The 14,015-nt window shown below is 39.6% G+C and overlaps 1 protein-coding gene across 1 annotated transcript in view; it reads left to right on the forward strand.

Annotated features, from left to right (window-relative positions):
- slc7a11 (solute carrier family 7 member 11) overlaps positions 1–14,015 on the forward strand; it is a 153,485-nt gene that overhangs the window by 43,862 nt on the left and 95,608 nt on the right. Inside the window, exon 6 of the mRNA XM_078404639.1 lies at positions 3,499–3,543. Coding sequence (XP_078260765.1) covers positions 3,499–3,543 — 45 coding nt within the window. The remainder of the gene's footprint in view (positions 1–3,498; positions 3,544–14,015) is intronic.

The following is a 14,015-nucleotide window of genomic DNA, read 5'->3' on the forward strand; positions in this document are numbered from 1 at the left end:
GGGAAAAGACCTGAGGGTGAATAAATGTAAATAGAAACACAGGAAATACGTGCAGGAATAGGCCATTCGAGCCAGCACCATCATTCAATATGATCATGGCTGATCATCCAAAATCAGTACCCCGTTCTGGCTTTTTCCCCATACCTCTTGATTCCCTTAGTCCTAAGGGCTCAATCTAAAGGGCCTGTCCCACTTCGGCGATTTTTAAGGCGACTGCTGGCGACTGTCAAGGTCACAGCAGATCGCCGACAAGCCGGCGACTTTTTCGCCCTACGACAATGTCTACGGCAACGTCTATGACAATGTCTACGACAAGCTACGACGACCTACCACCTAGTCGATGGCAAGCTACCGACAACCGGTGACCCAGTCGTCGCGACCTAGGACGTCCACCTACGACAGCGACTATGACAAGCTACGACAACCGAAGTCAACCTAGCTCCACCCTCGACAAGCTACGACCCTGTCAGGTCACAACTGATGACAACGGTAGCCATTTCATGTAATTTTGGCACCAAAGGGGTGTGGGTAGGGTCTCCGATCATTCTGCATCATGACTTCCAGGTAGCAACATATTATGGCATTGCTCTTACATCAAATGCAAGCCCTGCTGCTTGCAGCGGCCCTCATGCTTCAAATTCTGATAGACAGAAGAAAAAGAAGAATGGTGAAGCAGAAGCCCCAGAAGAGGTCTGTGAGGTTGAAGCCCTTGTCCCTGAAGAGACCCAATTCAGTGCAATGTCAAAATAAATGAAAAGAGTTCGCTTTCCAATGTAGTGCAATGCTTGTGTTTGTGTTTGTTTTATTGGTCAAAATAAATGAAATTAAAATATTTGAAAGAGATGCCATGAGAAGCTACTCTGAAATACAATAACTTCAAACATCAATCTTTTGTCAAAATATCCAAAATTTACTTTATTCAAACAAACAAACAAAATTCTTATAAAAGGTGGATAACCATCGTCAGCACTGGCAACAACCGGTCACCTGGCGACAACCTACGACAGCGCCCACGACAGGAAATAACAAGCTATGAACATTGGCGTCAAGCTAGCAGTCGCCGAAAATTTTCGAGCAGGGAGAAAATTCTGCGGAGACCAGAATGAAGCTACAACTCTTTGGAGACCACTCACGACCATGCCCGCGACACCTCGCGACACATGATCGTGTGGTGACAGCCTAGTCGCCTGTAGTCGCCTTAAAAATCACCGAAGTGGGGCAGGCCCTTCACTCTCTCTTGAAAACTTGTGACAATAGAGAATCGTTGAACCATCGAACATTAGCTGTAGCAATCTCTGCAGGGACACGTGGACCTCATCTGTAGAGTACAGACCTGGGTAAAAGAACACCGGTTGCTATGGGTGATAAGACAGAAACAGGGTGGGTGATTCCAGGTGAAATTGGGGTTGTGAAACTGACGCGGGAGTTAGGCATGAGGGTGCTCGCCATTCACAGCTGAGCCCTCAAAACAATGACACCCCGCTCTTCAAGCCCGGATAAATTGTAAGCAACTATTTGAAGGGGCGGTATCTGAGAGCAAAAAGGATTTGTCGACATTTTGGGTTGAAACCATGCATTCTGTGTCTCTGTCAGACTGTGTGAAAGAAATAATTATCAATTATACAATGCATGTGTGCTTAAAAATTCCGACACAACACGACTGGCATCTTTATCTCTGGAATTCTATTCAACCCATTGAATTCTATTCAACCCTTTTAAGATTTAACATAATATCACTATAGGGCACAGACGCTTAACTTTCTTCTTACGTTGGAGCCGCAGACTTATAGCAAAGGGGAGATTGCTCATGCTTGATGCTAAATCTAACTCTCTCTTGAAATGATTTGAATTCCCCTGCATAGAATAATGTTGGATTATTATAACTCCATTCTGCATAAAACTACTCCATCTTTTCTCCCCTTCTTTGTGAGGAACAGTTACCCCTTTATCCAGCCCCTTTGTTGATACAGCATGTAAAGTCCAGAGGAATGCAGGCGATGAACCTGAGTCTTAATGACCCCATTGACGGAAAATACTTTTGCCCATTTTGTTGAGGTGGCAAGACATGGATAAGTCTGATGAAAATATAACAATAAGCAATGTTTGATAGATGGTATTTTGCAAAGACTGGCTATTTATCTCCATGGGCATACTATTTCTTGAAGGCTTTTACATCATAGGGAAACTGATCGTTGCCATTCCAAAATGTCATATAGATTTACAGCATATAACAGGAAGGAATGAATCACAAAGGAATGAGACATGAAGGAATGAATTGCTGCTGGCACAGATTGCAACTCCAATAACAACCTGTCTTTTTTAGCATTCTTAATGTACAAAAGCATACAAAGTGCTTCAGAAAGGTGCAGTCAAAAATAAGTGCAGACGAAGAAGATGCCAGAAAAGTCGTGGGCTTAGGGGTGGATGGTGAGTAGTTTAGTTTAGTTTAGAGATACAGCGTGGAAACAGGCCCTTCGGTCCACCAAATCCGCACCGATCAGCGATCCCCGCACATTAACACTATCCTACCCAAGGGACAATTTACCAAGCCAATTAACTTACAAAAACTGTACATCTTTGGAGTATGGGAGGAAACTGACGATCTTGGAGAAAACCCACGCCACTCACAGGGAGAACATACAAACTCCATCCAGACAGCACCCTTAGTCAGGATCGAACCCAGGTCTCTGGCGCTATAAGACAGCAACTCTACTGCTGTGCCACCGTGCTGCCCAAGGAGTCGTGGAAGACTGGAAGCTTGTAGCTTAAGGGGCGGCACGGTGGCGCAACGGTAGAGTTGCTGCTTTACAGCGAATGCAGCGCCGGAGACTCAGGTTCGATCCTGACTACGGGTGTTGTACTGTAAGGAGTTTGTACGTTCTCCCCGTGACCTGCGTGGGTTTTCTCCGAGATCTTCGGTTTCCTCCCACACTCCAAAGACGTGCAGGTTTGTAGGTTAATTGACTGGGTAAATGTAAAAATTGTCCCTAGTGTGTGAAGGATAGTGTTAATGTGCGGGGATCGCTGGGCGGCGCGGACTTGGTGGGCCGAAAAGGCCTGTTTCCGCGCTGTATCTGAAATATGAAAAAATATGAAAAAAGGGAGGGAAGGGAGTTGGAGAGATGGAGGAAATTTGGTGAGCTACAGAGTGTAGGATCATAACAGCTAAAGGCATAACTGCGAAAGATGACAAGCTTGCAAGATTGGATATTATGTTGAGAATTAAATATGACTATAAAAGTACAATATTTCACTGGTGATATTTAAATAGCCTCTACATCATTACTCAATGCTGTTTCCAATAAGAGATAGGCGGATAGTATAGGATAGTGTTAATGTACGGGGATCGCTGGACGGCACGGACTTGGTGGGCCGAAAAGGCCTGTTTCCGGCTGTATATATATATATGATATGATATGATATGATAAGCAATTGTGCTGAATGAGTCTGGTGAAACTGCTAAAACTCAAATTTTATATTTTTCCCCGTTTCATTCAGGTTTTACATGAATTTTGTTACAGAAGAAGTAGAAAATCCTGATAGGTAAGTCTTTGAAATGGATTTTGATGTTGTTTGAAAAATTCTCTTTATGTAAAGGACTGAAAAAATATTTTGATTGCTTCAGAAAAATATCTTACTGCCTTTGTGCAGAAATTTGATAAACCACGCTGTGCCAAACCAATTAGGAGTGAGGACAACTAAAGAGATTACAACACTTAACACAGCAGGAGAAAAAAGCTTCTAAACCCATAATTCTGAGGGAGAAAAAATAATACATGAGAGTAAACCGGATAGGATGGTGCAGTGGATTAGTGCGTTAAATAGAAACATAGAAACATAGAAAGTAGTTGCAGGAGGAGGCCATTCGGCCCTTCGAGCCAGCACCGCCATTCATTGTGATCATGGCTGATCGTCCACAATCAATAACCCGTGCCTGCCTTCTCCCCATATCCCTTGATTCCACTAGCCCCTAGAGCTCTATCTAGCTCTCTTAAATCCATCCAGTGATTTGGCCACTGCCCTCTGTGGCAGAGAATATCACAAATACACAACTCTGGGTGAAAAAGTTCCTTCTCACCTCAGTTTTAAATGGCCTCCCATTTATTCGAGGAAAATAACTGCAGATGCTGGTACAAATTGAAGGTATCACAAAATGCTGGAGTAACTCAGCAGGTCAGGCAGCATCTAGGAGAGAGGGAATGGGTGACGTTTCGGGTCGAGACCCTTCAGAGGAGGAGAACTTCTTCAAAGTAGACATACCTTGAGGAGAAATCACAGTAGAGCGGCAAGTTGAGTAGGGTCTCGACCCAAAACGTCACCCATTCCCTCTCTCCTAGATGCTGCCTGACCTGCTGAGTTACTCCAGCATTTTGTGGTCCCCTTTATTCTAAGACTGTGGCCCCTGCTTCTGGACTCGGCCAACATTGGGAACATTTTTCCTGCATCTAGCTTGTCCAGTCCTTTTATAATTTTATATGTTTCTATAAGGTCTCCTCTCATCCTTCTAAACTCCAGTGAATACTAGCCTAGTCTTTTCAATCTTTCCTCATATGACATCCCAGGGATCAATCTCGTGAACCTACGCTGCACTGCCTCAATTGCAAGGATGTCCTTCCTCAAATTACGAGACCAAAACTGTTCACAATACTCCAGATGTGGTCTTACCAGGGCCCTATACAACTGCAGAAGAACCTCTTTGCTCCTATACTGAAATCCTCTTGTTATGAAAGCTTCACTGCCTGCTGTACCAGCACGCCAACTTTCAGTGACTGGTATACAAGGACACCCAGGCACTTCCCCCTTACCTAACCTAACACCATTGGGATAATAATCTGTCTCCTTGTTTTTGCCTCCAAAGTGGATAACCTCATATTTATCTATATTATACTGCATCTGCCGCGCATCTGCCCACTCAGGTCACGTCCAGGTCACCCTGCAACCTCCTAACATCCTCTTCACAGTTCACACTGCCACCCAGCTTTGCGTTATAGGAGATATTTTGCCAGAATCCACCTGCTGTACCCTTCCCTTCTGCTGTTGATGTTAATGACAGGATGCCCGTGTGATTTTGATTCTAGGGCTACAGCTTTCTGTGCAATTTGTGGGAAGGCAAAGGTGATCGTGAGGTTATCTGTGGGACTGGGTTACTTTGCAGGGTCATGAGCAGTTGGCCTGCTAAGTCCTGTAGTCCCACCAAGAAAAGCACAAACAGTTCCCAGGCCACCTTACAAGTCGCCTGTATTACAATAGACTGCTTCCTTTATCATTGTTACTTTTTTTAAATTTTTTTATTTTTTTTTATTTTTGAAAAGCATATGTACAAATCGAAATTAAAAAAAAACACATTTGTTACAAAGTTCTTACATAGCTTCAATTTTTAAATTTTTGAAGAGAGAAAGTAAAAATAAAAATATAAAACTATAAACTTGGGAAGAGAGAGTAAGAGGGTTAAAAAAAAAAAAAAAAAAAGGATCTAACAATAAAAATTAACGGGAGTAGATCCGGGAGACAAAAACCACAGCTGTACATCCAACCCCCAACTCAAGTTTCAACTTTTTATTTACATTTTTTATTTTTTTTATTTTAGTCCTGTGCCAAACCCATTTACTTTTCTAAAAATTCAATAAATGTAGACCATATTTTTAAAAATAACTCAGGTTTGTCGATTAAGGCAAACCTTATTTTTTCCAAATGCAGGGTCTCTGTCATTTCCATAGTCCACATTTTAATTGTGGGGGTTATTGGTTTTTTCCAAAATTTAAGTATCAGTTTTTTCGCAGTTATTAGACTGTAATCAAGAAAATGTACCTGACTTACTGTAAAATTTGTAGTATGTTCTGATAATCCTAATATAATTAATTTTGGGTCCATATCTAATTTTTTATTAATAACTTTAGAAACTATTTTAAAAATCTCCAACCAGAAGTTTTGCATTTTTATACAAGTTACGAAAATATGAGTTAAATTAGCTTCTTGAAATTGACATTTATCACACATAGGAGAGATACTAGGAAAAATCCTATTTAATTTCGTCTTCGAATAATGTAATCTATGTATTATTTTAAATTGTATTAAGGAATGTCTAGTATTCAATGAACATTGATGTATATGTTGTAAACTTTCATCCCATATATCTTGCATTATAAATTGATTCAATTCGTCCTCCCATGCTCGTCTATAAGATTCTGATGACGGAATGTCAATGTCAAGGAGAATATTGTAAATAAAAGATATTAATTTATTTGAGTTATAATGTCGATTCAGGCATACATCAAGTGTTTCTGGACCTCTAAACTTATATTCTTGCATGTGTGATTTTACATAATCTCTAAGTTGTAAATATCTAAAATAATTATTAACATGTAATCCGTACTTCTGCTGTAACTCCTGAAACGAAAGAAAAGTTCCCTTATGATAAAGATCTCCCACCCTTTTGATTCCATAACTTTTCCATTGAGCAAAGCCTCTATCTAAGACAGACGGTTTAAAAGAAGGATTATTCGCAATAGGAAGGAAAACAGATAATTTACTCAATTTTAACGTAAACTTTAATTGTTTCCAGGTACGGATAACACTATGTATAATGGGATTACCTCCATATGTTTTTTTATTTAAATTTATTGGAGCTAAGAGGATCGCACCAATATCGAATGGTAAACAATCCTCTTTCTCCATCTTTAACCAATCCGGTTGTTGATCAGAATCATCCAACCAGCAGGTTATATTTTTAATATTAACCGCCCAATAATAAAATAAAAAGTTAGGTAAAGCAATTCCACCATTAATTTTAGACTTACATAAGTGTCTTTTATTTATTCTATGAGTCTTGTAGTCCCAAATAAAATTAGTAACAATTGAATCAATTTTAAAAAAAAACTTTTTTGGAAGGTAGATCGGAATTGCTTGAAATAAGTATAGTAGCTGTGGAAGAAAGATCATCTTTATAGCATTACTACGACCAACTAATGATATAGGAAGTGTTTTCCAAAATTGGATATTTCTGTGTAATTTAGCAAGTAAAGGAGGAAAATTTGATTTAAATAAAGAAGTATATTTCCTAGTCACGTAAATTCCAAGATATTTAAACTTTTCATAGGCAATTTTAAAAGGAAATTGTTGAAGTATGGCCGGATTATGCTCCATTATTGGCATAATTTCACTTTTATACCAGTTAATTCTATAACCTGAAAATGAACCAAATTGAGTTATGAGATTTAATAAATTCGGAATGCTAATTTCTGGCTTTGTAATATATATTAATACATCATCCGCATATAAAGAAATTTTATTGGTTGTATGTTTAGTGTTGTAGCCATAAATATCTGAATTTGATCTAATACTCTCAGCAAGTGGTTCTATAATAAGGGCAAATAAAAGTGGTGATAGTGGACATCCTTGTCTACAACCCCTAGCTAAATGAAATTTAGATGACAGCATTTGATTAGTTAATATTCTAGCTGTTGGGGATGTATATAAAAGTTTCACCCATGCACAAAAATTTTCACCTAGTTGAAATTTTTCCATCACTGAGAAAAGATAGGGCCATTCTACTTGATCAAATGCTTTTTCAGCATCTAGCGAGATGATTGCTAAATCTTCATTTAATAGTCTATTTGAATAAATTATATTAAACAAGCGTCTCAAGTTGAAAAATGAATATCGTTTGGCTATAAAGCCTGATTGATCGGGGTGTATCAATTTGTCTATAACTAGACTTAATCTCTGAGCTAAGATTTTCGCTAATATCTTCTGATCAGTATTTAAAAGTGCTATCGCCCTATACGAACCAGGGTCTTCAGAATCCTTATCTTTTTTAGGAATGAGGATTATTGTTGATTCAGTCAGAGTTTGTGGCAATCTCTGTTGTTTAAAGGCGTGACTATATACAGTTTGCAAACGTGGAGAGATCAACCCACTGAATTTTTTATAAAATTCATTATTTAAGCCATCAGGGCCAGGAGTCTTCCCATTTTTCATGGATTTAATAGTCTCTTCAACGTCTTTCGTAGATATTTCTGCGCCCAGTAAATTTCTATCACTCACATTCAAACCAGGAAGGTTACATTCCTGCAAAAACTTTTGCATCTGCGCAGAAGTATCTGTTATTTTAGATGAATATAATGACTGATAAAATTGCAAAAATCTCTGATTAATATCCTTAGGTAGTTTAAGCAAATCTCCATTTTCTGATCTAATTTTATGAATTGTAGAATCATCTTCTAATTTACGGAGTTGACGTGCTAGCAATTTCTGTGGTTTATCTCCAAATTCAAAATGTTTTTGTTTAGTATATTGAAAAAGCCTTAAAATATGAGCTGAAAGGATATAATTTAACTTATATTTGAGAACTGCAATTTTATTATGTATTTCAATAGAGGGAGCGATGGCATTTGTTATGTCTAACTGTCTTATCTGACTTTCCAGGTCATTCTGTTCAGCTCGGTTCTTCTTGTTTTGAGACGCTTGAAAAGCAATAATACATCCTCTCACAAACGCTTTAAATGTTTCCCAAAGCAGGGACGCAGGTGTTTCAGGAAGGTCATTTGCATTAAAAAAAATCTCAAATTGCGATTTAAGATAGTCATAACATGCTTTTTCATTTAAGATTTGCGGATTAAATCTCCAATTAGTCTGTTTCCCCGTTACTCCTTGGAGTTTTACCCTAAATGTTAAAGGGGCATGATCGGATATAATAATATTATGATATTTTGAATTATACGTATAAGGAATAAGTTTGGAGTCCACCAAGAAATAATCAATTCTTGAATAAGTTTTATGCACAGGTGAATAAAATGAATACTCTCGGCCTGAAGGATTATCAATCCTCCAAACATCTTTTATATTTGCATTATTTATATAAGAGTTTAATAATTCACACGACTTGGATTTTGTTTTCCTTTGAGTTGAAGATCTATCCAAATAAGGATCTAATGTACAATTTAAATCTCCTCCAATTATCAAGTTATATTGTCCAAATTCTGGAATGGTATTAAATATATTTTTTTAAAATAACGGATTATCAAAATTTGGTGCGTAGACATTCACCAATATCAATTTTGTAGAATATAGTTCTCCCACTAATATAACATATCTACCTTCAGTGTCGACTATAGAGGAAGTATTTATAAATGGTATACCCTTACGAATTAAAATAGCAACACCTCTTGATTTAAAGGGAAACGATGAGTGAAATACTTTATCAATCCATTTGCCTTTCAGTCTATTATGTGCTACATTTTTTAGATGAGTTTCCTGAAGGAACATTATGTCTGCATCAATAGATTTTAAATGTGAAAGTACTTTACCTCTTTTAATTGGTTCATTAACACCCTTGACATTCCAACTACAAAATGTAATACCTTTAACCCCTGTTTTCCTAATAGAATCTTGCATCTTAACCGATAAATGGTCTATAATAAAGCAAATGGTCTGGCACCCGGACTACAACATTTTTCTTGAATGAGGGGTGGATGATCTTTTGCATATCTTTCATTCATTTGTTCTATATCTCTATATCACCGCCCACATATCTCATTTCCCATTCCCCTGACTCTCAGTCTGAAGAAAGGTCTCGACCCAAAATGTCACCTATTCCTTTTTGTCCAGATATGCTGCCTGACCTGCTGAGTTACTCCAGCTTTTTGTGTCTGTCTTCGGTTTAAACTAGCATCTGCAGTTCCTTCCTACATGCATCGCCCCCTTTAAGTATAAGAAAATAACTGCAGATGCTGGTACAAATCGATTTATTCACAAAATGCTGGAGTAACTCAGCAGGTCAGGCAGCATCTCGGGAGAGAAGGAATGGGTGACGTTTCGGGTTGAGACCCTGTTTGTCAGTCTGAAGAAGGGTCTCGACCCGAAACGTCACCCATTCCTTCTCTCCCGAGATGTTGCCTGACCTGCTGAGTTACTCCAGCATTTTGTGAATAAATCGCCCCCTTTAAGGACTGGTTAGGCTGCCTGGCAGAAATGTAGCACACACCATTGTTATTTCTATTCAGCATTTCAACTTTTAGCCAGCCAGGACTGGCGTACATCATTTGAATGGGGTCACTGACCTTGAATAAGATGCTGGTAAATGGTTTATCTTTATTTATTTCACTCCATCATTAATTAAGTTCTAATATTTGTTTATGGTATTTTATGCAAATGTATTGTTTTTAATTCTAGAATGGCTTTCATTTATTTGAATTGTTTTGAATGTCTTTGAACATTTAAAAGAGGTTAAATAGCCTGCTCTTGACATGTGAAAAGACTCCTGGTATTTTGGAGGCAAAGAGCCAAGATCCACTATCTGAGGTCTGCTCTCCACATGCATCTCATTTTGCTTTGGTCAGACAAGGACACTAGGCTTCCAAATTAACCGATCCAAATTATTTTAATTTCTCTGAGGGTAGCACGATGGCGCAGCAGTATTGCTGCCTTACAGCGAATGCAGCGCCGGAGACCCGAGTTTTATCCCAACTACATGTGCTGTCTGTACAGAGTTTGTACATTCTCCCCGTGACAACGTGGGTTTTCTCCGGTCTTTGGTTTCCTCCCACACTCCAAAGACGTACAGATTTGTAGGTTAATTGGCTTGGTGTATGTGTTAAATTGTCCCTAGTGTGTGTAGCATGGTGTTAATGTGTGGGGATCACTGATCGGCGCAGATTCGAAGGGCCTGTTTCAGCGCTCTGTAAAATAAAACTAAAAAACTAAACTAAAGTAAAAAGCTCTATGAAAAGAAATAGAGCAGCACAGTGGTGCATTGGTAGAGTTGCTGACTTACAGCGCCAGAGGCAGTGCAAGTTCAATTCTGACTATGGTTGTTGCCTGTACAGAGTTTATACATTATTCTGGTGATCCTCTGGGGTTTTTCCAGATGCTCCGGTTTCCTCCCACACTCCAATAACGTACAGGTTTGGCGGTTAATTGATGTTGATAAAAATTGTCCCTAGTGTGTCCCTAGGATAATGTTAGTTTATGGGGTGATCAATAGTCGATGTGGACTTAGTGGGCCTGTTTCCACCTTGGATCTCTAATGTCTAAAGTAAAGTCTCTAAAATTGTAAAAGGTTAAGTGTGACTACAGGAATACTAGAGGAGTGAGCGCGGGGAATGAGTATAGGTGGCAGACCAGATCAGGCACTGTCTATCCCATTGCTGAAATGCTTACTCTCTCTAAGGCAAAGCTGGAGGAGAAATGTATTTAGACAAGACATGCCCAGTGTTCTTGAGTATGTGTGAGAAACTCCAGGCTCAAAACTCCTTTCAATGTGTGCCCTACCTATGTAGCCCTGTGGAACATCTATATACTAAAACTCTTGTTTGTTTGTTTGTTTGCTCCTGAACTACAACCAAAACGGTACACGATAACGTGACAATTTTAGGCCCACCTTACTCACCTTTGATGCTAATGGAAGAAGTTTCATTGAAATCGGTGTTATATTTTTAAAGTTATTCACATTTAAAAGTTTAAATCTATCTCCGAGGGAGGGAGGATAAGGGGGGTTGAGGGGGATGGTGTGGGGGGGAGGAGGGGAGGGGGAGGAAGAGGAGGGAGGGAGGGGGGAGGAGGGAGGTAGGGGGGGGGGGGGAGGAGAGGGTGCTGCACCAATGCAGGAGAGGTTTGGGCCCAAAGGGTTCACTTGGACTAGTAGATTCTAAATGTGTTTGTGTTTTCTTTTGTGGTTGACCAGCTCGAAGATTTGTGATAGCAGAACAGACCTACCAGTCATTGCTAAAAGTTAGAGGAAGTGAATGGCCAAGAGAGTTGATGTAGTTTGTCAAATTAATTCTCAGCCCTACAATAAAGTAAATTTAAATTTGTGCCCCCCAGAAGTATATTTTGGATAGCTGTTTGACTTGTAGAAGAAACTTGAGAAACCACAGGTGTCTGTAAAACACAGTTCTGGTCAGTGTCAGACTAGGGCTCTTTAAACAGTTGTTATGCCATTATAGGCATTGTAGGTTTATCCCTTACATGGCGCTTTCTTTAATAGGACTTTAGGGAAACAGAGCATACAAAATTCTTCAGAAACGTGCAGGCGTTCAGAAACAAATCAAACCCCTAAAATTTGGAGCTGCTGTGACTGTTACAGGCTCAGAAAGTGGGCAAAACCTTCCATTGTTCTCTCTCATTTATTTAATCTAAGGTGGATTATGTCATTCATATTACCAATACAAAGAACTTCCAAATATTTCCAAAAAATGAATGTGGTGAGTGTGCCATTTTTATTAAAAGAAGTGTTTTAAGGCACTGAGATTTGTAAAATGGTAAGCTATAGGTTATACCTCTTCTCAATCCCCCAATTCACCATTATGCTCAGTGTGCACTTTGCAATTGCCTTTTTCAGAACCCTGGAAGTCATCTTATAATGGTCATACAAGGCCCAAATAGTTACGTTGGTAATAATGGAATATCACAAATTGTGCCATCCTGAGCAATTGTGAATCATTTTATTAGATTTTCAGTTCATTGAATTTATAATACAGGCAATCTCAAACCCCTTCATTGGATGTAAACTGCCTATGATAACATGAAATGGCCCATTGTTAAAATGCCTATGTAAATATACCCAGAAGTACTAACTGAAACATCAGTCTAAGCCTCCTGGTTCAAAGCCAAATATTTATATTAGAATGCATTAACCTGGAAATTTATTGCATGGTGAAACATATTAAGGCACTGAGTGAAAACTGAGTGAAAACATCTGTCCCGGATCAGATTTTACTGGCTTTACCTTGGACTGAACGTTATTCCCTCATCATGTATCTATACACCGTAAATGGGTAGTTTTTAATCATGTATTATCTTTCTGTTGACTGGTTAGCATGCGACAAAAGCCTTTTACTGTACCTCGGTACACGTGGCAATAAATAAAGTAAACTGACTCACTGACAATGAAAGTGCAGATGGTGGTGCATCGGTTAGTGCTGCTGCCTCACAGCATCAAGATCCCGAGTGTGATCCTGATCATGGGTGATGTTTGCATGGAGTTTATATGTTCAGCACATGGGTTTGCTTTAGGTTTCTCCCCACATCCTGAGGATGTGCAGGTGGGTGAAGTGGCTTCCTCTTCATGGAGGTAACTGGCAGGAGGATCAAAGGGAGTTGATGGGTATGTGAGAAAGATTTTCTGCAGAGAGGGCAAGTAAACATATTATATTTGACAATAGACAATAAATAATAGACAATAGGTGCAGGAGTAGGCCATTCGGCCCTTCGAGCCAGCACCGCCATTCAATGTGATCATGGCTGATCATTCTCAATCAGTACCCCGTTCCTGCCTTCTCCCCATACCCCCTGACTCCGCTATCCTAAAGAGCTCTATCAAGCTTTCTCTTGAATGCATTCAGAGAATTGGCCTTCTGAGGCAGAGAATTCCACAGATATACAACTCTCTGACTGAATTTCTTTTTCCTCATCTCCGTTCTAAATGGCCTACCCCTTACTCTTAAACTGTGGCCCCTGGTTCTGGACTCCCCCAACATTGGGAACATGTTTCCTGCCTCTAACGTGTCCAACCCCTTAATAATCTTATATGTTTCGATAAGACCCCCTCTCATCCTTCTAAATTCCAGTGTATACAAGCCTAGTCGCTCCAGTCATTCAACATACGGCAGTCCCACCATACCGGGAATTAACCTAGCAAACCTACACTGCACGCCCTCAATAGCAAGAATATCCTTCCTCAAATTTGGAGACCAAAACTGCACACAGTACTCCAGGTGCGGTCTCACTAGGGCCCTGTACAACTGCAGAAGGACCTCTTTGCTCCTATATTCAACTCCTCTTGTTATGAAGGCCAACATTCCATTGGCTTTCTTCACTGCCTGCTGTACCTGCATGCTTCCTTTCAGTGACTGATGCACTAGGACACCCAGATCTCGTTGTACGTCCCCTTTTCCTAACTTGACACCATTCAGATAATAATCTGCTTTCCTATTCTTACCACCAAAGTGGATAACCTCACACTTATCCACATTAAACTGCATCTGCCATGCATCCGTCCACTCACACAACCTGTCCAA

Source organism: Rhinoraja longicauda, chromosome 1 (assembly GCF_053455715.1).
Source record: "Rhinoraja longicauda isolate Sanriku21f chromosome 1, sRhiLon1.1, whole genome shotgun sequence".
NCBI classification, from domain to species: Eukaryota; Metazoa; Chordata; class Chondrichthyes; order Rajiformes; family Arhynchobatidae; genus Rhinoraja; species Rhinoraja longicauda.